Genomic DNA, 25475 nt, shown 5'->3' on the forward strand with positions numbered 1-25475 from the left:
GGGTTAAGATGGCGCTGGTGCGGAATGGCTCGGCCGCAGGCGGCGGAGATCAACCCAGTCCCAAGCGGCCGAGGACGGCGGTGGCGACCGGAGGAGGAAGAGCATTGGGACCCCGCTCGCCGGGCAACCGGGTGACGGCGGTGCTGGGCGCGCAGTGGGGGGACGAGGGCAAGGGCAAAGTGGTGGACCTGCTAGCGCAGGACGCCGACCTGGTGTGCCGCTGCCAGGTGAGGTGAGGCGAGGCCAGGCTCATCAGCATAATTCATGCAAGACGCACAACAATCCAGGGCGGGCCACGCGCCGCCTCATCAACATAATTTATGCGAGGCGCACGCCGCAGAACAATGGTGGGCGTGTGTGAGTCGCGCCGCCTCATCGGCATAATTTATGCAAGGTGCATGCCCCACCCCCCCACAACATTATCAACATAATTTATGCAGGTCGCAGGACAATACAGGTGGTGTGTATGTGTGACACGCCACCTCATCAACATAATTTATGCGCGACGCAGGACAATGTGGGCGCGTGTGTGACGTGCCGCCTCATCGACATAATTTTTGCGGACACCCAACGCAACGCTTTGCGGAACGCCTCCGTTCGGTCTGCGAGCGTGACCCCGAGCTTCCGGTCGCCTGTCACTTTAATTCTCCGTCCTTTTTCCCCCACCCCCGCCCCACTCTGACCTCTCCGTCCTTGGCCTCTTACACCGTTCCAACCAAGCTCAATGTTCTCTCGAGGAACAGCACCTCATCTTTTGATTAGTCACTTTACAGCCTTCTGGGCTCAACATCGAGTTCAACAATTTCAGACCATAATCTCGGCCCCTATCATTTTTTTCCCCCTCTCTCACATGGCAGCTGTCGATCATTCTGCCATTGCCTTTACATAGAAACATAGAAGATAGGAGCAGGAGTAGGCCATTCGGCCCCTCGAGCCTGCTCCGCCATTCAATGAGATCATGGCTGATCATCCAAACTCCGTACCCTGTCCCTGCCTTCTCCCCATATCCCTTGATCCCTTTAGCCTTAAGAAATATATCCAACTCCTTCTTGAATATATTTAACGAATTGGCCTCTACTGCCTTCTGTGGTAGAGAATTCCACAGGTTCACCACTCTCTGGGTGAAGAAATTCCTCCTCATTTCTGTCCTAAATGGCTTACCCCTTATCCTCAGACTGTGACCCCTGGTTCTGGACTCCCCGACCATCGGGAACATCCTTCCTGCATCTAGTCTGTCTAGTCCTGTCAGAATTTTATAAGTTTCAATGAGATCCCTTCTCATTCTTCTAAACTCTAGCGAATATAAGCCTAATCCACCCAATCTCTCATCATACGTCATTCCTGCCATCCCAGGTATCAGTCTGGTGACGCTGCACTCCCTCCATGGCAAGAACATCCTTCCTCAGATAAGGCGACCAAAACTGCACACAATACTCAAGATGTGGTCTCACCAAGGCCCTGTACAACTGCAGCAAGACATCCTTGGTCCTGTACTCGAATCCTCTCGCTACGAAGGCCAACATACCATTTGCCTTCTTAACCGCCTGCTGCACCTGCATGCTTCCCTTCAGCGACTGGTGCACAAGGACACCCAGGTCTCGTTGCACATCCCCTTCTCCCAATCTATTGCTGTTCAGATAATAATCTGCCTTCCTGTTTTTGCCACCAAAGTGGATAACCTCGCATTTATCCACATTATACTGCATCTGCCATACATCTGTCCAATCACCTAACCTGTCCAAATCATTCTGGAGTTTCTCGGCATCCTCCTCACAGCACACACGCCCACCCAGCTTTGTGTCATCTGCAAACTTGGAGATATTACATCTAGTTCCCTCGTCTAGATCATTAATATATATTGTGAATAGCTGGGGTCCTAGCATCGATCCCTGCGGTACCCCACTAGTCACTGCCTGCCACTCGGAAAAAGAGCCGTTTATTCCAACTCTTTGCTTCCTGTCTGCCAATCAGTTCTCTATCCAAGTCAGTACCTTGCCCCCAATCCCATGTGCTTTAACTTTACACGCTAATCTCTTCTGCGGGACCTTATCGAAAGCCTTCTGAAAGTCCAAATACACCACATCCACTGGTTCTCCCTTATCTATTCTACCAGTTACATCCTCAAAAAATTCCAGTAGATTAGTCAAGCACGATTTACCTTTTGTAAATCCATGTTGACTTTGTCCGATCCTGTCACTGTTTTCCAAGTGCTCTGCTATTACATCTTTTATTATAATGGACTCTAGCATTTTCCCCACTACCGATGTCAGGCTTACCGGTCTATAATTCCCTGTTTTTCTCTCTACCACCTTTTTTGAATAGTGGGGTAACATTAGCTACCCTCCAATCCATGGGTACTGTTCCAGAATCTATCAAATTTTGGAAGATGACCAGCAATGCATCTACTATTTCTAGGGCCACTTCCTTAAGTACCCTGGGACGTAGATTATCAGGCCCTGGGGATTTATCGGCCTTCAATCCCGTCAATTTCCTTAACACCATTTCCCTACAAATACTGATTTCTTTCAGTTCCTCCCTTTCATCAGGCCCTATGTTCCCTGACATCTCTGGGAGTTTATTTGTGTCCTCCTTTGTGAAGACAGAACCAAAGTATGTATTTAATTGGTCTGCCATTTCTTTGTTCCCCATTATAAATTCCCCTGATTCTGACTGCAAGGGACCTACGCTTGACTTCACCAATCTTTTTCTCTTCACATATCTATAGATAGTTTTGTTTCTTAACTTGTCTCATTACCATCTCCTTTAGCCTCGCACCATCATCCCTTTTGTCTCTTACTCTCTCCTGCCTTCCGCCCTATCACAGACCTTCCCTTTTGTTCTTTCCTCCCCTCCCCCCTTTCCCAGCCCCTGCACTTGCTTAAAAACCTGTTACATCTCCCAACTTTTTCTAGTTCTGACCAAGGATCAGTGACCTGAAATGTTAACTCTGTTTCTGTTTTCCCCCCCCCCACCCCCCCCGCCTGTCTTTCAGGGTGGAAATAATGCCGGACACACGGTTGTGGTAGATAAGGTCGAGTATGACTTTCACCTCTTGCCCAGTGGGGTCATCAACAAGAACGCTATATCCTTCATTGGTGAGTGTCCTTTGCTATGCGAAGAGCTGTATTTTACATATACGGATCCCGCCGCTTATAGCAACATAGAAACATAGAAGATAGGAGCAGGAGTAGGCCATTCGGCCCCTCGAGCCTGCTCCGCCATTCAATGAGATCATAGCTGATCATCCAAATTCAGTACCCTGTCCCTGCCTTCTCTCCATATCCCTAGATCCTGAAGAAATATATCTAACTCCTTCTTGAATATATTTAATGAATTGGCCTCTACTGCCTTCTGTGGTAGAGAATTCCACAGGTTCACCACTCTCTGGGTGAAGAAATTCCTCCTCATCTCTGTCCTAAATGGCCTACCCCTTATCCTTAGACTGTGACCCCTGGTTCTGGACTCACCGCCATCGGGAACATCCTTCCTGCATCTAGTCTGTCCAGTCCTGTTAGAATTTTATAAGTTTCAATGAGATCCCCTCTCATTCTTCTAAACTCCAGCGAGTGTAAGCCCAATTGACCCAATCTCTCCTCATACGTCATTCCTGCCATCCCAGGTATCAGTCTGGTGAATCTTCGCTGCACTCCCTCCATGGCAAGAACATCCTTCCTCAGATAAGGTGACCAAAACTGCACACAATACTCAAGGTGTGGTCTCACCAAGGCCCTGTACAACTGCAGCAAGACATCCTTGTTCCTATACTCAAATCCTCTCGCTAGGAACAGAGGAATCGCTAGACGAGAAAAGACCACGGTCCATCTAGTTTGCCTTCTACCATCCTGGCAGTCGCATGATACAACGATAATGGAGTTATTGACTAATAATGCCAATCAATCTCTGCACTCAATACTGTGCACGGTTTTGGTCTCCATACCTAAGGACGGAGATACTTGCCTTAGAGGCGGTGCAATGAAGATTCACTAGCCTGATCCCTGGGATGAGAGGGTTGTCCTATGAGGAGAGATTGAGTAGATTGGGCCGATACTCCCTGGAGTTCAGAAGAATGAGAGGTGATCTCACTGAAACAGAAGATTCTGAGGGGGATTGACAGGGTAGATGCTGAGAGACTGTTTTCCCTGGCTGGAGAGTCTAGAACCAGGGGTCACAGTCTCAGGATAAGGGGTCGTCCATTTAGGACTGAGATGAGGAGGAATTTCTTCACTCAGAGGGTGGTGAATCTTTGGAATTCTCTCCCCCAGAGGGCTGTGGAGGCTCAGTCGTTGAGTGTATTCAAGGCTGAGATCGATAGATCTTTGGTCACTAAGGGAATCAGGCGGGAAAGTGGAGTTGAGGTCGAAGATCCGCCATGATCTTATTGAATGGTGGAGCAGGCTCGAGGGGCCAAGTGGCCGACTCCTGCTCCTAATTCTTGTATTCTTATCAATTAGTCTGCAACAGACCCAGAGATGAGGCGAGGAAAATGTCCAGTGGTGGAGAGCTTGGGGAACATAGGAAGGAACGTAGGAACAGGAGGAGGCAATGCAGCCACTCGAGCCTGTTTCAATTAGATCGCGGCCGATCAGTATCTTAACTGCATTTACCCGCCTTGGTTCCACATCCCTTAATATCATTAGGGATGGGCTATAAATGCTGGCATTGCCAGCCAAGCCCACATCCCATCCCATGACTGAATAAATGAAAACAAAATACCCTTGCCTATCAATCTTCAATTGACCCCCAGCCTCAGTAGCTTTTTGGGGGAGAGAGTTCCAGATTTCCACTCCCCTTTGTGTGAAGACGTGCTTCCCAGCTCCACCCCATAGGTCCAAAGTCACCTGTTTCTCCCAAGCAGGTTACACTTCCCACATGTTATGTCTCAAATTACGCTCGTACTGTATCCCAAACTGTTGTTTTTCTAAAAGCAATCTTATCTAATTTGCATTTGAAATTATCAATACTAACCGGTTCCACCGTCTCCCTAGATGGGCTGTTCCATAGATTGACCACTCGCTCACTGAAATACTGTTTCCGCAGATCAGTTTTGGGGTGAGGCATGTCTGTGAGTTATTTATTCTGGGTAGAGGGCTCAGATGGGGTTGGAGGGCTGACGTGTGACTGATGGTAAGTGTGGGCCTTTGGCCATCAGGAGAGGACAAGATGGGGCATGGATGTGATGCCGCACGGAGTCGAATAGACTGCGGACACTCGCAGGCTCCTGGTGTGGGCAGTCATTGAATAGCACTCCGGCGTGAGTCGGAGGGGATGGGAGGGGAGAGGAGAGGAGAGGAGGGGAGGCAACACGTTGGAAAAGCAAGCATTTCGTGGGGTTTGAATTCGTTTTGCAGTACTGCGGGGCGGCTGTTGACTGATCCTCTTACATCTTCAGGCAACGGGGTGGTTATCCACGTTCCTGGACTGTTCGAGGAAGCTGAGAAAAACCTCCGCAAGGGCAAAGGTGAGAGTCTGACCACCTTTAACTTACATGGACGGAGCATGTTTGCACCAGAGACTGGAGAGCTCGAGTTACTTGTAATCATTTTCACTGTAGAGAGCGAGCGAGAGTGTGTGTGTGTTTTAAAATTCTCATCCTTTTCAAATCCCTCCAAGGCCTCGTCCCTCCCTCCCCACTATCCGCTCTCCTCGCCCCGGCTCGCCGCTCCACTTGCCCCTCCTGGCCGCACCCCACTCCCCGGCTCGCCACTCCCCCCCTGCTGTCCCCCCCCCCCCGCCCCCCCCCCCCCCGCAGCTCGCTCCTCCCCTGCCCCCCCCCCCCGCTCCCCTCCCCTCACTTCCCCGGTTCGCCGCTCCACTCCCCTTGCTCCCCCGCTCCCCTCCCCTCACTCCCCCCCGCCCCTGGCTCGCCCCTCCCCTCGCCCCGCCCCCCCGCCCCCGGCTTGCCGCTCCCTTGGCCCCCCCCCCCTCCCCGGGCTCGCCGCTCCCTTGGCCTCGCCCCTCCCCGCCCCCCTGGCTCGCCACTCCACTCCCCTCACACCCCCCCCCCCCCCGCTCTCCTCCCCTCGCCCCTCTCTCTGTTAGTCAATCCCACCGATACTCCTACGAATTAAATAGAATGCGGGGCAGCACGGAAAGCGTTCCTACCGAGAGCTCAGTTCTGGTTTGTAACGGCCTGGCTGGTTTCTCTGCTTTTCCCCCCCCCTACACAGGTCTGGAAGGATGGGAGTCGAGGACAGTGATCTCGGACCGAGCCCACATTGGTGAGTTGGTATGTTTATGTTTGAGGCCCGGGTGGGAGGCTCATTACATGGGATTTGCTTCCTGCAGGTGTTTAATTCTCCAAATTGAGTGAGTGCAGAGCTTTCATTCATAAATACAAAGAACCACATTCTCCTGAATTTGTTTGTGTTTTGCCCCCATTTATTTCCCTCCCTCTAACTCTGTGACGATGTGTCCCAGAGTTGACGTCTCTGTCTCTCCCTCACCTGCGAATCTGCGTGTACACATTCCCCTTCCCGTCACACTTGGTTGATAAGCCCTTCGTGTCACAAAACAGCCTATTCTCCACCTCGCTGTGAGCAACGCCACAGGAGGTCTGCAGCCTAGCCGACCTCCCATGCTATCGCTCGCGGTGAGTCGGAGGATTCGCTGTCCTATAGCAATAGGGGGGCGTGGTGCCACGTGAGGATGTTCCTCGGCCACATTCCTCGCTTTTGATTTGTAGGCTCCCCACCCCTCCAAATCTGATTGGTTAACCAATCAGCGAATTACGATGCTGGCAGGAAATGCCTGCTATAGGCAAGACTTTGACTATTTTGTTTCTATCTCTGTCTCTACCTGCCTTGCTGTCCTTCTCTCCTTGTATGTCTCCCCTGCCTCATTTAATCAGATATGTAGAGCAGTTCCTGCGAGGAAATGGTTAATGTTGTTTGAGTTTTAACTGTCCAGGGCCTCGCCCCTTCCTATCTATAACCTCCTCCAGCCCTACAACCCTCCCAGATCCTCCAATCCTGGCCTCTTGCGCATCCCCCGATTTCTATCGCTCCACCATTGGCGGCCGTGCCTTAAGCTGCCTGGGCCCACAAGCTCTGGAATTCTCTCCCTAAACCTTTCTACCTCTCTCTCCCTTAAAATGCTCCTTTTAAAACCTACCTCTTTGACCAAGTCTGTTCTAATATCTCCTTATGTGGCTGAGTGTCAAATTTTGTTTGATAATCGCACCTGTGAAGCACCTTGGGACATTTTACTACAGTTAAAGGCGCTATATAAATGCAAGTTGTGACATCAATTGTTAATAGTGGGGTGGGGGGTGGTGGTTGCGGCCTCCCTAAGATCTGCAGCGGGGGCGTTTGTAACGGGCAGCCCCGGTAGCTTGCCCCCACCCCCTGCCCCTTCCCGGGTGGCCGTGGCTGATGCGGAAGGCAGAAGGATGAGGGGCAACCCGATAGAGTTCTTTAAGATTATGAAAGTGTTTGATAGGGTAGATGTCTTCTCTCTCCACCACCACCACTACTGAGGACCTCGCTTATCTTCCAGTTACTAGTTCTTGATTGAGGATCCATACCGAATCATTAACCGCGTCATTTGTCTTTACAAAGCTGCATTCTCTATCTTTTTTTTTTCCTTCTTTCTACCCATCGCCAGCAGTCACACTCTCAACCATGTGTTTATCCAGCTCTTTTTTGAGTTAATCCTCTCATAGAAACATAGAAGATAGGAGCAGGAGTAGGCCATTCGGTCCCTCGAGCCTGCTCCGCCATTTAACGAGATCATGGCTGATCATCCAAACTCAGTACCCTATCCCTGCTTTCTCCCCATATCCCTTGATCCCTTTAGCCTTAAGAAATATATCTAACTCCTTCTTGAATATATTTAATGAATTGGCCTCCACTGCCTTCTGTGGTAGAGAATTCCACAGGTTCACCACTCTCTGGGTGAAGAAATTCCTCCTCATCTCTGTCCTAAATGGCTTACCCCTTATCCTTAGACTGTGACCCCTGGTTCTGGACTCCCCCGCCATCGGGAACATCCTTCCTGCATCCAGTCTGTCTAGTCCTGTTAGAATTTTATAAGTTTGCCGAGACCCTGGTTCACTGAACAGGCTGGGGCTCTTTTCTCCAAAAAAGAGAAGGCTGTGGGGTGACCTGATCAAGGTCTTTAAGATTATGAAAGGGTTCGATCGGGTAGATGTAGAGAAAATGTTTCCACTTGTGGGGGGAGTCCAGAACTAGGGGCCATCAATATAAGATAGTCACTAATAAATCCAACAGGGAATTCAGGAGAAACTTCTTTACCCAGAGAGTGGTGAGAATGTGGAACTCGCTCCCACAGGGAGTGGTTGAAGCGAATAGTATAGATGCATTTAAGGGGAAGCACTTAAGGGATGAAGGATATGTTGACGGGGTGAGATGAAGAAGGGTGGGAGGAGGCTGGTGTGGAGCAGAAACACCGGCACGGAGCAGTTGGGCCGAATGGCCTGTTTCTGTGCTGTACATTCGCTGTAATAAACGTCAATGACCGTTCTCCTCTTGTTTTCAGTGTTTGATTTCCACCAGGCGGTGGACGGTGTGCAGGAGCAGCAGCGGCAGGAGCAGGCTGGCAAAATGTGAGTGCGCAAACGTCGTCAACGCCCTCGGCGCCCTTTAACGGCGAAGCGTTTTCCTTTCCCGGGCTGTAGGGACGCTCGCGTTTAGAGGCGAGCAGTCGGCTGCGGGGGGGGGGGGGGGCAGTTCGAACCGTCTCCTTCCACTCTTATGTTTTGTTGTCGTTTCTTTCTCATCAGCCTGGGAACGACGAAGAAAGGCATCGGGCCTGTATACGCTTCGAAAGCCTCCCGCACCGGCCTCCGGATCTGTGACCTGCTGTCTGACTTTGAGGAGTTCTCGAAGCGGTAAGGCGAAGCCGGGGGGGGGGGGGGTGGCGGGTCGGGGGCTGTAGAGGGCCACGGTCAGGTGTCTGTCTCGCTGCAGAAATGACGGGCGGGGAAACGACCAGTCGGGGTCCATCGAGCCCGCCCCACACTCGTGATGGCCCGCAGCACTGTTGCTAGATAATTCTTAACCCCACAGAGAGGCGAGAAACCAGAGAGATTGCGCCCAGTGTTCCTTTAAGCCGCGCAGCGCTCTGCAGCTTCCTCGCAGCCGGCTCACAGGCTTTTAAATAGGGAAAAAACCTCGCCTGTGGTTAAAGGGGCCGCGCACCCAAAAAAAAATAGATTAAAGGGAACATTGGTTGCGCCGCGGTCCGTTTTGACACTTTTATGCAGATTCCATGGGCGTTTACGCCAATAAAAAACCCTCAGTGATCTGCTCCTGGTCCGCACACTCGATCGGTAACGATCTGCTCTGGAAATGGGTTAAAACAAGTTGTTGCAATAGGACTCGGGCAGAGAATCTAGGCTGCCAGTACGGAGAGGACGCTGAATTGTCCCACGGTGCGGTCAAACCAAGGCCCTGTCTCCCCGTTCAGCTGGATGTCAAATATCCCACGGCACTTTTTTTTAAAAAAAAGAACAGCAGGGAGTTCTCCCTGGCGTCCCGGGGCCAACATCGCTCCCTCGACCAACACCACCCGAGAATAACGCACCTTGACTGGTCCATGGATCTCACGTGCTCACTGACCTACACTGGCTCCCGGTTAAGCAACGCCTCGATATCAAAATTCTCATCCTTGTTTTCAAATTCCTCCATGGCCTCGCCCCTCCCTATCGCTGTAACCTCCTCCAGGCCTGCAACCCCCCCCCTCTCTCCCCTCCCCCCCCCCCCCCCCCCGAGATCTCTGCGCTCCTCCAAATCTGGCCTCTTGAGATTCCCTGATTTTAATCGCTCCACCATTGGCGGCCGTGCCTTCAGCTGTCTGGGCCCTAAGCTCTGGAATTCCCTCCCTAAACCTCTCTGCCGCCCTCTCCTCCTTAAAACCGACCTCTTTGACCAAGCTTTTGGTCACCTGCCCTAATTTCTCCTTATGTGGCTCGGTGTCAAATTTTGGTCTTGTAATACCCCTGTGAAGCGCCGCGGGACGTTTTACCACATTAAAGGTGCTATATAAATACAAGTTGTTGTTGTTGATAGGATCTTGCTGTGTGCGAAATGGCTGCTGCCTTCTCCAACACGAGTCACCCACTTCACTGTACGTAAAGTGCTTTGAGATATCTGATCTCCTTATGTGGCTCGGTGTTAAATTTTGTTCGATAATGTTCTTGTGAAGCGCCTTGGGAGGTTTGCAAGTTGTTGTTAAGGTGCGATTCATTCCTCTCTCTCTCTCTCTCTCTCCAGCTTTAGAGTGCTTGCCAATCACTACAAAGCCATGTACCCAACGCTGAACATCGACATCGAAGGAGAGTTGGAAAGACTGAAGGTAAGAGGAACGTAGATCGTACTCTGACCAGCAGGAAATGGACTGCTTGCTCCTTGCTTGTCCCTGTTGGTATCAGAGGCCTGTTTTAAAGGCTCTTCCTTTGCATGCTAGCTCTTTTCCACCCCCGCCCCCCCCCCCCTCCTCCACCCAGCAATCCTGACTTAGTTACAGAACTTTCAGCTGCCTCGGTCCTGCCCTCGCGACCTCCCTCCCTAAAGCTCTTCCCTTTGCGACTTCTCTCCGAATGAAACCGGGCTTAATCGGGTTAAATTTATGAGGACCGGTTGTAGAAAGGTGGCTTGCATTCCCTTGAGATGAAGGGTTGATCTGATCGAAGTGTTTAAAATGTTAAAACCGTGGATACGGAGAGAATATTTCCTCTGGTGCAGAGGAATCAAGAACGAGACGGTGTAATCTTAAAATTAGAGCCAGGCCGTTCAGGGGTGATGTCAGGAAGGACGTCATCACGCAAAGGGTGGTGGAAAACATAGAAACATAGAAGGTAGGAGCAGGAGTAGGCCATTCGGCCCCTCGAGCCTGCTCCGCCATTCAGTGCGATCATGGCTGATCATCCAAACTCAGTACCCTGTCCCTGCCTTCTCCCCATACCCCTGGATCCCTTTAGCCTTAAGAAATATATCCAACTCCTTCTTGAATATATTTAATGAATTGGCTTCTACTGCCTTCTGTGGTAGAGAATTCCACAGGTTCACCACTCTCTGGGTGAAGAAATTCCTCCTCATTTCTGTCCTAAATGGCTTACCCCTTATCCTTAGACTGTGACCCCTGGTTCTGGACTCCTCACCATCAGGAACATCCTTCCTGCATCTAGTCTGTCTAGTCCTGTCAGAATTTTATAAGTTTCGATGAGATCCCCTCTCATGCTTCTAAACTCCAGTGAGTACAAGCCCAATCGACCCAATCTCTCTTCATAACGTCATTCCTGCCATCCCAGGTATCAGTCTGGTGAATCTTCGCTGCACTCCCTCCGTGGCAAGAACATCCTTCCTCAGATAAGGCGACCAAAACTGCACACAATACTCAAGGTGTCGTCTCACCAAGGCCCTGTACAACTGCAGCAAGACATCCTTGTTCCTGTACTCGAACCCTCTCGCTACGAAGGCCAACATACCATTTGCCTTCTTAACCGCCTGAAATCTGGAACTCTCTCCCCGCAAAAAGACTGTGGTTGCTGGGAGTCAATTGGAGCTTTCAACACTGAGATGGATAGTTTTGTTTTAGGCGAGGGTATCAAGGGATATGGAGCAAAGGTGGGTAAATGGAGTTGAGGTTCAGATCAGCTATGGTCTAATGGCGGAGCAGGCTGAATGGCCTCCTCCTGTTCCTAACGTTCCTCTCCCCTCCTTTCTTTAAAAACACCCTATATTTTCGGCTGTTCTTTCAGTCAGCCCTTCCTCTGTGCTCTCCTGTGCGTGAAGTATTGTGGGATGTTCAAACCCCGGGGACGGGGGTGGGGGGGGGGTCAGGGGTCAAAGTGCCGAGCAGCCGGCGCTGATTGGAGCGGGCGCAGGCCATCGGTTGTTTACTTACCGCGGCCCTGCTTCCTCCGCAGGGATACTTGGAGCGTGTCCGGCCGCTGGTGAAGGACGGCGTGTACTTCATGTACAAGGCCCTGCACGGGCCCCCCAAGAAGATCCTCGTGGAGGGTGCCAACGCCACACTTTTGGATATCGATTTCGGTAAGAACTGGCACCGTGTCAAATCTCGTTAACGGGGCTTCCTGCACCAGCGTCGCTAGACCGTGTTAAATTCACGCCAATTAAGGTGGACTTGCCATTCCCATTGGGAGGAGAGCAACCTCCATATATCCTACCACCCCTAGACAACACCCCCACCACCTCCCCCTCCGTTTATTTATCAGAAGGTCCTGGGTTTGAGACCCATTTCAGAGACACGAGCCCATTACCCAGGCCCACATTCCCAGTGCGGTACTGCGGGAGCGCTGCACTGTCGGAGGGGCGGTTCTGAGGGAGCGCCGCACTGTCGGAGGGGCAGTACTGAGGGAGCACCGCACTGTCGGAGGGGTGGTACTGAGGGAGCGCCGCACTGTCGGAGGGGCAGTACTGAGGGAGCGCCGCACTGTCGGAGGGGCTGTACTGAGGGAGCGCCGCACTGTCGGAGGGGCAGTACTGAGGGAGTGCCGCACTGTCGGAGGGGCAGTACTGAGGGAGCGCCGCACTGTCGGAGGGGCAGTACTGAGGGAGCGCCGCACTGTCGGAGGGGCAGTACTGAGGGAGCGCCGCACTGTCGGAGGGGTGGTACTGAGGGAGCGCCGCACTGTCGGAGGGGCAGTACTGAGGGAGCGCCGCACTGTCGGAGGGGCTGTACTGAGGGAGCGCCGCACTGTCGGAGGTGCCGTCTTTCGGATGAGACGTTAAACCGAGGCCCTGTCTGCTCTCTCGGGTGGACGTAAAAGATCCCACGGCCACTATTGGAAGAAGAGCAGGCGGAGTTCTCCCCCGGTGTCCTGGGGCCAATATTTATCCCTTAACCAACACCACTAAAACAGATGATCTGGTCATTGTCACATTGCTGTATGTGGGAGCTTGCTGTGCGCAAATTGGCTGCTGCGTTTCCCACATTACAACAGTGACCATGCTTCAAAAGTACCTCATTGGCTGTAAAGCGCTTTGAAACGTCCTGAGGTTGTGAAAGGTGCTATATAGAAATCATAGAAGGGTTACAGCACAGAAGGAGGCCATTCGGCCCCTCGAGCCCATGCCGGCTCTCTGCAAGAGCACTTCAGCCAGTCTCACTCCCCCCGTCCTTTCCCCGTAGCCCTGCAAATTATTCTCCTTCAGGTACTTATCCAACTCCCTTTTGAAAGCCACGATTGAGTCTGCCTCCACCGCCCTCTCAGGCAGCGCATTCCAGATCCGAACCACTCGCTGCGTAAAAAAAGTTTTTCCTCAGGTCGCTTCTGGTTCTTCTGCCAATCATCTTCAATCTGTGTCCTCTGGTTCTCGACCCTTCCACCAATGGGAACAGTTTCTCTCTACTCTGTCCCGACCCCTCATGCTTTTGAACACCTCGATCAAACCTCCTCTCAACCTTCTCTGCTCCAAGGAGAACAACCCCAGCTTCTCCAGTCTATCCACGTGACTGAAGTCCCTCATCCCTGGAACCATTTCTGCCCCCTCTCTAAGGCCTTCACATCCTTCTTAAAGTGCGGTGCCCAGAATTGGACACAATACTCCCGTTGCAGCTGAACCAGTGTTTTATACAGGTTCATCATAACTTCCTTTTTTACTCTATACCTCTATTTTGGAAGCCCAGGATCCCGTTTGCTTTTTTAACCGCTTTCTCAACCTGCCCTGCCACCTTCAATGATTTGTGCAGATATACTCCCAGGTCTCTCTGTTCATGCACCTCCTTTAGAATTGTACCCTTTAGTTTATATTGCCTCTCCTCATTCTTCCTACCAAAATGTATCACTTCGCACTTTTCTGTGTTAACTTTTAGCTGCCACGTGTCTGCCCATTTCACCAGCCTGTCTGTCTGCCTTGAAGTCTTATCACTCTTCTCCTCACTGTTCACTCTACTTCGTGTCATCTGCAAGTTTTGAAAGTGTGCTCTATGGCGTTATTATATATCGCGAAAAGCCATGGTCCTAGTACCGGCCCCTGGGGAACACCACTGTGTACCTTCCACCAGTCTGAAAAACAACCGTTCACCACTACTCTCTGTTTCCTGTCACTTGGCCAATTCCGTAGCCTTGCTGCCACTGTCCCTTTTATTTCATGGGCAAAGACATGCCGATCCATATAAATGCAAGTCTTTCTTTAATGGGGGTGCGGAGCTCTTGAGGTGTATTCGGAAGACCCCAGTCGCCACCTACGGGTGCAAAGGCAAGGCGACCCCGCTCGGCTCACTTACGGAAAGCCATTCTATCACCCTGGCCCATGACCGAGGGAGACATGTTGCCTCTGCTGTCGGCTGCACTCCTCTAATACAAGTGCGCCTCCAAGACGCTTGTTGGTTCTGTCAGCGTGCCGCAATACCGAGCATCGCAGATCAGAATTCTGTTGGCTTTTCATAGAATCATACAGCACAGGAGGCCCTTCGGCCCGTCATGCCCGTGCTGGCTCTTTTAAGGGGAAGCACAATAACGGCTGAATGCGGACGTAAATAGTTACATTCAATGTTCCCTTTTAAGCTGTGCGGCCACGCGGCGCTCTGGACCTCTCTTGCAGCCGGTTCACCGGCTTTTCAGTGGGAGAATGGGCCGCACAGCCCTGTATAAGGGGCTGCCCCCCACACCCCCCCCAAAAAAAAATTAAAGGGAACATTGGTTACGTTATTTAGACTTGGTTTCTGCAGTCTTTATGAGCGATCCACGTGTGTGGCTTAGAAACATAGAAGATAGGAGCAGGAGTAGGCCATTTGGTCCCTCGAGCCTGCTCCGCCATTCAGTGAGATCATGGCTGATCATCCCAACTCAGTACCCTGTCCCTGCCTTCTCCCCATATCCCTTGATCCCTTTAGCCTTAAGAAATATATCTAACTCCTTCTTGAATATATTTAATGAATTGGCCTCCACTGCCTTGTGTGGTAGAGAATTCCACAGGTTCACCACACTCTGGGTGAAGAAATTCCTCCTCATCTCTGTCCTAAATGGCTTGCCCCTTATCTTTAGACTGTGACCCCTGGTTCTGGACTCCCCGGCCATCGGGAACATCCTTCCCGCATCTAGTCTGTCTAGTCCTGTTAGAATTTTATAAGTTTCAATGAGATCCCCTCTCATTCTTCTAAACTCTAGTGAATATAAGCCTAATCGACCCACTCTCTCCTCATACGTCATTCCTGCCATCCCAGGTATCAGTCTGGTGAATCTTCGCTGCACTCTCTCCATGGCAAGAACATCCTTCCTCAGATAAGGCGACCAAAACTGCACACAATACTCAAGGTTTGGTCTCACCAAGGCCCTGTACAACTGCAGCAAGACATCCTTGCTCCTGTACTCGAATCCTCTCACTATGAAGGCCAACATACCATTTGCCTTCTTAACCACCTGCATGCTTACCTTCAGCGACTGGTGCACAAGGACACCCAGGTCTCGTTGCACTTCCCCTTTTCCCAATCTATTGCCGTTCAGATAATAATCTGTCTTCCTGTTTTTGCCACCGAAGTGGATAACCTCACATTTATCCACATTATACTGCATCTGCCATGCATCTGCCCAATCACCCAACCTGTCCAAATCATACTGGAGTTTCTCGGCATCCTCCTCACAGCACACATGCCCACCCACCTTTGTGTCATCTGCAAACTTGGAGATATTACATCTAGTTCCTCGTCTCGATCATATATTGTGAATAGCTGGGGTCCTAGGACCGATCCTTGCGGTACCCCACTAGTCACAGCCTGCCACTCGGAAAAAGACCTGTTTATTCCAACTCTTTGCTTTCTGTCTGCCAACCAGTTCTCTATCCAAGTCAGTACCTTACCCCCAATCCCATGTGCTTTAACTTTGCACACCAATCTCTTATGCGGGACCTTATCGAAAGCCTTCTGAAAGTCCAAATACACCACATCCACTGGTTCTCCCTTATCTATTCTACCAGTTACATCCTCAAAAAATTCCAGTAGATTAGTCAAGCACGATTTACCTTTTGTAAATCCATGTTGACTTTGTCCGATCCTGTCACTGTTTTCCAAGTGCTCTGCTATTACATCTTTTATAATGGACTCTAGCATTTGCCCCACTACCGATGTCGGGCTTACCGGTCTATAATTCCCCGTTTTCTCTCTACCACCTTTTTTGAACAGTGGGGTAACATTAGCTATCCTCCAATCCATGGGTACTGTTCCAGAATCTATCGAATTTTGGAAGATGACCAGCAATGCATCTACTATTTCTCGGGCCACTTCCTTAAGTACCCTAGGATGTAGATTATCAGGCCCTGGGGATTTATTGGCCTTCAATCCCGTCAATTTCCCTAACCATTTCCCTACAAATACTGATTTCATTCAATTCCTCCCTCTCATTCGACCCTAGACCGAATGGATAGGGCTGCGGCAACCTCGTGCCCCCTCGCAAGCTCTGACTGAGTAGGGATGATTGCCGCACACGCTTCTGTGGGCTTGGCCATTTTGGCGTCCCACTTAAACCCCCGCCTGAGCCAGCAGAGCAGGTATGGGGTGGTGGGGGTGAGTGCCTAGATAAGGTGCTCAAGTCCTGGAGCGGGGCTCGAAGCCACAGCCTTCCGACTCTGGAGTGAGTGCGACCACGTGAGCCACGGCTGGTAATTGATGTTTGAAGGTATTGGGGGGGGGGGGGAGAATGCGCCATCTCGCTTTGTGCTATCGTTTCCGTCGCCCTTTCCCCCTCCCCTGTCGTGAAATCCTCTTGGTCTGTTCCAGGTACCTACCCTTTCGTGACCTCCTCCAACTGCACAGTGGGGGGCATCTGCACGGGGCTGGGCATCCCCCCTCACAACATCGGCAAGGTGTACGGTGTGGTCAAAGCCTACACCACCAGGGTCGGAGTCGGGGCCTTCCCCACGGAGCAGAGTAACGTGAGTACCGTTCTTCCCCCGAAGGCTGGCGCAAGCTCGCCCCCTTCCAGCTTATTGACGCGTTGCACGTTTTCCTACTCTTTGCTGTGCCGCTTGCCTTGTTGCGTCAGTGAATGGCGGGAGGTGGGGGAGGGAACATAGGAACAGGAATGGGCCATTCAGCCCCTCTACCGATCTCCGATTTTACATTTCAGGAAACTTTGTGCTATCCGGCACCGACGGGACCGAGCTGTTGCCGTTCCCTCAAACTGCCGGACAAACCAGCGCTGATGTTGAAACATACGGAGATTTTCAGCTCCGTGTGAATCAACAAACCCTGTTGCTTAGCAACAGCTTCTAAACAGTCGGCTAGCGTCTCTAGCTGTAGCTGTTGCTTAGCTACAGACCTTGCAGAGCTTGACTGTTGAGAGAAAAAAGCAACGAAAAGGAAAAAAAACCTAACGAAACGGCTCCTGATTTTTGCCGGTGGCTCGAGCTTGCCGGACATTTAGCCTCCGGATAACACAAAGTTTCCTGTACTAGTGGAGTTAGCACCTGCTGCTTTTTGTGTGGGAGAGTTCCGCACTTTTACCACTCTTTGCGTGAGGAAGTGTATTCTAACTTCTCTCCTGAATGGCCTGGGTCTGTCTTCTCCCCCCCCACCCCCCCCACCCTCACTGCGATGTGTCTTGTTTCCAGGAGCTGGGTGAACTGCTGCAGATGCGGGGTCGGGAGTTCGGGGTGACCACGGGCCGCAGGAGGCGATGCGGCTGGCTGGATCTGGTGCTTGTGAAATACGCTCACATGATCAACGGCTTCACAGCGTGAGTACTCGGAGGGACAGAGCGTGTGACCCGTCCCGCTAACTGAGCGAGCGGTGCATTCTGTTCGATTTTCCTGTCTTGTACCGCCCCCCCCCCCCCCCCCCCCCCAGACATCAAGGAAGCACGTCCCAGCTACTCTCCCCTTTTCTCCCCCTGCCACTCCACCCATAGCCTCTACTTACACTGTATCATCATATCTCTGTAACCTCCTCTAGCCTTACAACCCTCCAAGATCTCTGCGCTCCTCCAATTCTGGCCTCTGGGGCATCCTCGGTTTTAATCGCTCCGCCATTGGCGGCCGTGCCTTCAGCTGCTTCGGTCCTAAGCTCTGGAATTTCCTCCCTAAACCTCTCCGCCTCTCTCCACCTCTACTTCCTCCTTTAAGACAGTCCTTAAAACCTCCCTCTTTGACCAAGCTTTTGGTCACCTGTCCTAATAGCTCCTTATGTTGCTCGGTGTCAAATTTTGTCTGATAATCGCTCCTGCGATACAAGACTCCAAAACAAGCGCTCTACTCGGAGCTCCGACACGGCAAGAGAGCCCCAGGTGGGCAGAGGAAACGCTTCAAGGACACCCTCAAAGCCTCCTTGAAAAAGTGCAACATCCCCACCGACACCTGGGAATCCCTGGCCCAAGACCGCACAAAGTGGAGGAGAAGCATCCGGGGAAGGCTCCGAACACCTCGAGTCTCTTCGCCGGGAGCAAGCGGAAGCCAAGCGCAGGCAGCGCAAGGAGCGCACGTCAACCCACGCACCCCACCCACCCGCCCCTTCAACCACCGTCTGCCCCACCTGTGACAGAGACTGCAGGTCCTGCATTGGACTCACCAGTCACCTGAGAACTCATTGTTAGTGTGGAGGCAAGTCATCCTCGGTTCCCAGGGACTGCCTAAGAAGAAGAAGCTCCCTGGGACGTTTCCCTACGTTAAAGGCGCTATATAAATCCGAGTTGTTGGGGGTGGGGATTGAGACCTGTTCCAATGATCTGCATTCTAATGTGATTTTCATTCTTCCCCTTAGGCTGGCCCTGACTAAACTGGACATTCTGGACACACTTGAAGAAATAAAGATTGGAGTAGGATATAAACTGGAGGGGAAAACAATCCCTTACTTCCCAGGTTGGTCTACGGGGACCGTGATTAAGTCAACTCCCGTTTTTGTTATCTGGAATTCTGGGATTCTCCCCAGTATTTTGGGAATCTTGTCGGCATTTCCGTAAAAGCTGAAACCCAGTGATTTGTTTGTCGTCCCACCTTTCAAAACGACTTCACCCATCATCTCCGATTTCCCTCCTTGGTTGAGGGAGAAATATTGGCCAGGGCACCGGGGAGTACTCCCCTGCTCTTCCAATAGTGCCCACGGGATCTCTTACGTCGACCTGAGAGGGCACACGGAGCCTCAGTTAACGTCTCACCCGAAAGACGGCACCTCCGACAGTGCGGCGCTCCCTCAGTACTGCCCCTCCGACAGTGTGGCGCTCCCTCAGTACTGCCCCTCCGACAGTGCGGCGCTCCCTCGGCTCCGACAGTGCGGCGCTCCCTCGGCACCGCCCCTCCGACAGTGCGGCGCCCCCTCAGTACTGCACTAGGAGTGTCGGCCTAGATTTTTGTGCTCCAGTCTCTGGATTGGGATTTGACTGACTCAGAGAGGCGAGGCCTCCTGACTCAGAGAGGCGAGGGTGCTACCCACTGAGCCACGGCTGGCCCCTTGATGGCCAAAGCAGGTGGAGTCATCCTGGGACAAGGCAAAACACTTTTGTCATTTTGTATTTCCCCGCCCAAGGTGTGAGAGCCCCTCACTGACCTCTGGCTTTGCTTTCTCGCAGCAAACCAAGAGATGCTGAATAAAGTCCAGGTGGAGTATGTGACCCTCCCGGGATGGAACAGGAGCACGGAGGAAGTGCGAACTCTCGGCGAGCTACCGGAGAACGCCAGGAAATACGTGCACTTCATCGAGGAGCACGTCGGGGTGCCAAGTGAGTAACGGGGCGAGCCAAGGTGCTGCCGTTGGTCACCAAGGAATGTCTCCAACACTGCTTCCATCCCCGCCTCCCCCCCCCCCCCCCCCCCAGACCACTCAATGGGGAATGAGCACCGCAGACCGTGGGCGGGCTGCATCCCCAGATGGGGGGGTGTTACTAGAAGCCCTGGAACTGGGCTTTGTACCCCCTCAGTGAGGGAGAATAATCAGGACTGTTCACTGATGCATATAGCACTTGGAGGGGGTGCAGCACAGATTCCTCAATGATACCAGCGCTAAAATGAGGACAGGTTGCATAGACCAAGCTTGTAATCCCTCGAGTACAGAAGATTGAGGGGTGATCTAATCGAGGTGTTTAAGATGATTAAAGGAGTTGATAGAGAGAAACTATTTCCTCTGGTGGGGGGAGTCCAGAACAAGGGGGTGTCACCTTAAAATTAGAGCCAGGCCGTTCAGGGGTGATGTCAGGAAGCACTTCTTCACACAAAGGGTGGTGGAAATCTGGAACTCTCTTTTTCCCCCCCCCCCCCCCCCCCCAAAAGGAAAGATTGAACAGGCCGGGGCTCTTTTCTCTAGAAAAGAGAAGACTGAGGGGTGACCTGATCGAGGTCTTTACGATTATGAAGGGGTTCAATAGGGTAGACGTAGAGAAGATATTTCCACTTGTGGGGGAGACCAGAACTAGAGGCCATCAATATAAGATAGTCACTAATAAATCCAATAGGGAATTCAGGAGAAACTTCTTTACCCAGAGAGTGGTGAGAATGTGGAACTCGCTACCACAGGGAGTGGTTGAAGCGAATAGCAGAGATGCATTTAAGGGGAAGCTGGATAAACACATGAGGGAGAAAGGAATAGAAGGATAGGCTGATGGGGTGAGATGAAGAGGGGTGGGAGGAGGCTGGTGTGGAGCAGAAACACCGGCCGTTCGGCCCGTTTGTGTCTCGATTCAACGGCTGCAGCAAAAACAGAATTACCTCGGATTTGGCGTTAATCAATGACATCAAGATGTCCAGGGAGACATTCGGGTGCTGGAGTCAATACCGAGAAAATCCACGAGGCTGAACTCTGGTGTCAGGGGGTCTGAATTATGAAGGAAGACTGGAGAGACTTGGGCTATTCAAGCTGGAAAGCAGGTGACTGAGGGGGGTGGGGGGGGTGATCGTCCAGAAATAAAAACCCAACACGCTGGAAACATCAGGCAGCGTCTGTGAGAGAGTGAAAGGGAGTAAACGTTTCAGGTTGATGCGGTCTCATGATCGTTAATGTAGTTAAAGGAATGGTATATTTATGTTAAACAGTGAGGGTAAAAGGATCGCAACCTCAGGGCGTCCCAAAGTGCTTTCCCGCCAATGAAGTACTTTTTGAAGGGCAGTCACTGTTGTAATGTAGGAAACGCGGCAGCCAATTTGCACACAGCAAGCTCCCACAAACAGCAATGTGATAATGGCCAGATCATCTGTTTTAGCTGTTGGTTGAGGGGTAAATATTGGCCAGGACACCTCTGCAAGTTATGCCGTAGGATCTTTTACGGCCACTTGAGAGAGCAGACGGGGCATCGGTTTAACGTCTCATCCAAAAGACGGCCCCTCCGACAGTGCGGCGCTCTCTCAGTACTGTCCCTCCGACAGTGCGGCGCTCCCTCAGTACCGCCCCTCCGATAGTGCGCCGCTCCCTCAGTACTGCCCCTCCGATAGTGTGGCGCTCCCTCAGCACCGCCCCTCCGACAGTGCGCCGCTCCCTCAGTACCGCCCCTCCGACAGTGCGGTGCTCCCTCAGTACCGACCCTCCGACAGTGCGGTGCTCCCTCAGTACCGCCCCTCCGACAGTGCGCCGCTCCCTCAGTACCGCCCCTCCGACAGTGCGCCGCTCCCTCAGTACCGCCCCTCCGACAGTGCGCCGCTCCCTCAGTACCGCCCCTCCGACAGTGCGCCGCTCCCTCAGTACCGCCCCTCCGACAGTGCGCCGCTCCCTCAGTACCGCCCCTCCGACAGTGCGCCGCTCCCTCGGTACCGCCCCTCCGACAGTGCGCCGCTCCCTCGGTACCGCCCCTCCGACAGTGCGCCGCTCCCTCAGTACTGGCACTGGGAGAGTCAGCCTGGATTATAGGCTCAAGTCTCTGGCGTGGGGCTCGAACCCACGACCTTCTGACTCCGAGACGAGCGAGAGTGCGCGACCCACTGAGCCAAGCTGACACGGGTTCGATCTAATGAAAGGACTGATAATCGGGAAGTGGGGTCGACACATGGAACGGATGGTGGGTTGAGTTAGGGGGGGCACAAACCGGTGTGGGGGGGGTGGTGGGAGGGTGAGGTGTAGGGCCTCTCTGGATGGGCCGAATGGCTGCCTTCATCCACAGTTACCCTGTGATTCTGCTCGCCGCTGCCCGCCTCTCAGAAAGTTAACGCGCCTTGCGTCACCCTGTGCTCTCTCTTTTTTGCCTTGCAGTTAAATGGATCGGGATCGGCAAGTCCCGGGAATGCATGATCCAGCTGTTCTGAGGACGTTTTGAATCACGAAGACCACCCCCCACACCGATAGAGCCCCACCCACCTCCAGGACGCCAAATCCCTGCGATTTGAAGAGGACCGCTCACTGGAACGGTGAAACCTGGTGCTGCGCTCTGTCTGTCTGGGCAGGGAACTGATTTGTGGTGCTGGCCAATCCCCCCAAGCTCGCTACATTTCAGTGTTACTTTTTTTTTTAATCAACTGCCAAATTTCTAGGAAAAATATATATTGTGTAAAATATCTGATAGGCCATCGTGTATTTCACCGAAGGAGTTAAACCAACAGACAGAGAGAGAGAGAGAGAGTAACCTCTGCACAAGAAGGGGACTTATTTTTATATTTTATTTTTAAAAATAATCAAGGCAAGCTTTGCTGGAGTCTCTATAGATTTCAATAATGAAGCACGCAACTGCACCGCAAGTATTGGTGAGTCTGCTCCATCCACTGAGTTGCTGAGCAATATTCAGAACCCAGGTTTGATCGCTGTTCGTGAGCTGGTCGAGCAGGGGGGGCAGCTGTAATTCGCGTCGTTTCCTCTGTGCTAGGGCGGGAATAAATCAGTCAGGGTTCCTGCTCCTGATCCCTATCCAGTGCCCTGGGTCAAGGAGGGGAGAATCAGCCAGGGTTCCTGCTCCTAATCACTGCCTAGTGACCCTTGGGTTAAGGAGGGGGGAGAATCGGCCAGGGTTCCTGCTCCTGATCACTGCCCGGTGACCCCCTGGGTTAGAGAGAGGGGAGAATCAGCCAGGGTTCCTGCCTCTGATCACTGCCCAGTGACACCTTGCTGAAAAGTGTGTGTGTGTGGGGGACATCGGGTGAGGAGAGGATTGGGCCCGACTGTGATGCACTCCACAGTGGAAGAGCCAGCCAACCTCACTGTCTGACGTGGAAAATGGCCACTCGGGACGAGGTGCCTTTGCTTTCTCTGTCACGCACGTGTCGGGCACCGATTCACAAGACCGCAGAAAACTTGCAGCGCATGAAGGCCGTGCTTACGACCTGCTCTCTGAGCAAACACTGCACCTAATCCTACCAGGAGAAGGGGTGGGGGTGAGGACAATCCCAGCAATCTGCACACTTTTTTAATCCCGACTCCCAAACATCCCACGGAACAGCAACGTAAAACATGCCGAGGATTAATAGCTCTGTACGGAATTCCTTCCTCTGGCATTTAGCAGGGGTAGGACTAACCTGTTGAATTTAATTGCTGGTGGGCAGCATGCAATGAGAATTTCTGTCTGACGACTAATTTACCATCTTCTGACAACATAGAAACAGAGAAGATAGGAGCAGGAGTAGGCCATTCGGCCTCTCGAGCCTGCTCCGCCATTCAATGAGATCATGGCTGATCTTCCAAACTCAGTACCCTGTCCCTGCCTTCTCCCCATATCCCTTGATCCCTTCAGCCTTAAGAAATATATCCAACTCTTTCTTGAATATATTTAATGAATTGGCCTCAACTGCCTTGTGTGGTAGAGAATTCCACAGGTTCACCACTCTCTGGGTGAAGAAATTCCTCCTCATCTCTGTCCTAAATGGCTCACCCCTTATCCTTAGACTGTGACCCCTGGTTCTGGACTCCCCGCCATCGGGAACATCCTTCCTGCATCTATCTAGTCCTGTTAGAATTTTATAAGTTTCAATGAGATCCCCTCTCATTCTTCTAAACTCCAGCGAGTATAAGCCCAATCGACCCAATCTCTCATCATACGTCATTCCTGCCATCCCAGGTATCAGTCTAGTGAATCTTCGCTGAACTCCTTCCATGGCAAGAACATCCTTCCTCAGATAAGGCGACCAAAACTGCACAAATACTCAAGGTATGGTCTCACCAAGGCCCTGTACAACTGCAGCAAGACATCCTTGCTTCATGTAAGGAGGAAAGATCCCTCTTTTTTAAATATACATAATTTCTGCCCCCTCCCCATCGATGGCTCAGTAAGTGAATGCACCACCCCATGTGGTGCAGAGCCATACAGACCAGGAAGGCCCTGGTTCAATCCCCAGTCCTGGCTGATTTAGTCAGCCCGAGTAGGTGCAGCGGCTTGGGCACTGCAGTTCTCCTGCGCGCCCCTCGCCTACGGTGGGAGGGGGAAAGAGGAAAATCAAATCAAACCGGATTCCTGCTCCCGATTTATTCCCAGGACTGTCGGTTGAAGGCCAGGACTCGGCTCCGGCTGCGATGGCCTCCGTAGTCGAATAGACTGGCGACTCTCGACTGTCCGGCCTCGCGCGGGAAGGTTGGTTAACGTAGGGCCGTGGCTCCTGTGTTGACTGAAACACCCGCCCCGTTCCCGCCCCTGAACACAACTCGGCAACTTCAAGAGAGGAGTAGGAAATGACGAGTGCAGTGCGAGAACTCTGTGCGTGTATGGGTGTGTTTGCTAATCAGTCTTGGGATACCAGCAATAAAACACAAACTGAAATTAAAAGAGCAAGGCACAGTGAGGGGAACCCCATAATTCCACCTCTCGTTCAGTTCATTTACACTGCTCCAGATCCTAGGGACAGGCAACGTCTGCATCAGTCTCCTGGTGCTATTCACCCCTGCCCACTCCCCGTCTGTTTGCATTCCAGCCCCTGCACCGTTCTCCGCCAGATGCCATCAGAGGTGGAGGCAGTGAATCTGCCAACAGTTCACAAGAAGAGGGGAAAAAAAGTGGTTCTCTGGGAACAAAATAACTGGATCCTTTTATACCTCGCAGTGTCGGTGAGGTTCCAGCGTTCCCTGTCTCGACCCACTCGCCAATGCTTGTAGTTACGCTCTCTCGTTAGCGTCTCTTAGAAGTGCCAGGCAGAGAGCACGTTACCCCATCTCGCTTGGAGGGCGAGCCCCAGGGCTAACCTCTCAAGCCAGAGAACGCCTGTGACCCTTTCCTGATTGTGCAACAGCACCGCCTCCTCTCGACACCGTGTCTGAATTCTGGCTGGGCCAGGTGCTGGGAAAGCGACGCCAAAAGCTTGGGTCAAAGAGGTAGGATTTTAAGGAGCGTCTTAAAGGAGGAGAGAGAGGTGGAGAGGTATAGGGAGGGAATTCCAGAGCTCAGGGCCGAATGTAATGGCCGAAATCAGTGGACTGAAAATTGGGGTGGGTACATTTGTGATTCATGCAGAGGTTAAGGCAGCACATCCTCGGAAATTGTCCCTTTACAGGTGAATGCACCGGATGGTCCTTGCTTGTTTCTAAGACTGATTTTTATATTTGATGAATGTCTTACTGGTGTAAAATAGTTCCACAGGGTGGGTCAGGCTGCCCAAGGCTGGACTGTTTTTAAACACTCCTTTTATTCTATCTATTTACTGAGATGTAATAAAGTAACTGACCATTAA

The 25475-nt window shown here is 52.1% G+C and overlaps 1 protein-coding gene across 2 annotated transcripts; it reads left to right on the top strand.

Moving 5' to 3' along the window:
- Nucleotides 1–25475, top strand: LOC147092871 (adenylosuccinate synthetase isozyme 2-like). Of its 2 annotated transcripts, none has more exons than XM_085976146.1 (13): nt 1–227; nt 2993–3095; nt 5390–5458; nt 6168–6218; nt 8497–8563; nt 8741–8848; nt 10233–10314; nt 11888–12014; nt 16699–16853; nt 17532–17656; nt 18676–18773; nt 19481–19630; nt 22084–25475. In XM_085976146.1, exons 1-13 carry the CDS (start codon nt 9–11, stop codon nt 22134–22136), a joined length of 1407 nt encoding a protein of 468 aa, XP_085832272.1. In that variant the 5' UTR covers nt 1–8; the 3' UTR covers nt 22137–25475. The 2 variants fall into 2 exon arrangements, with proteins under 2 accessions (XP_085832272.1, XP_085832273.1); XM_085976147.1 differs by having other exon boundaries at nt 15–232.

Source organism: Somniosus microcephalus, unplaced genomic scaffold (genome assembly GCF_052327205.1).
Source record: "Somniosus microcephalus isolate GS21.2 unplaced genomic scaffold, FLI_Smic_1.0 unresolved_chr2, whole genome shotgun sequence".
Taxonomy (NCBI): Eukaryota; Metazoa; Chordata; class Chondrichthyes; order Squaliformes; family Somniosidae; genus Somniosus; species Somniosus microcephalus.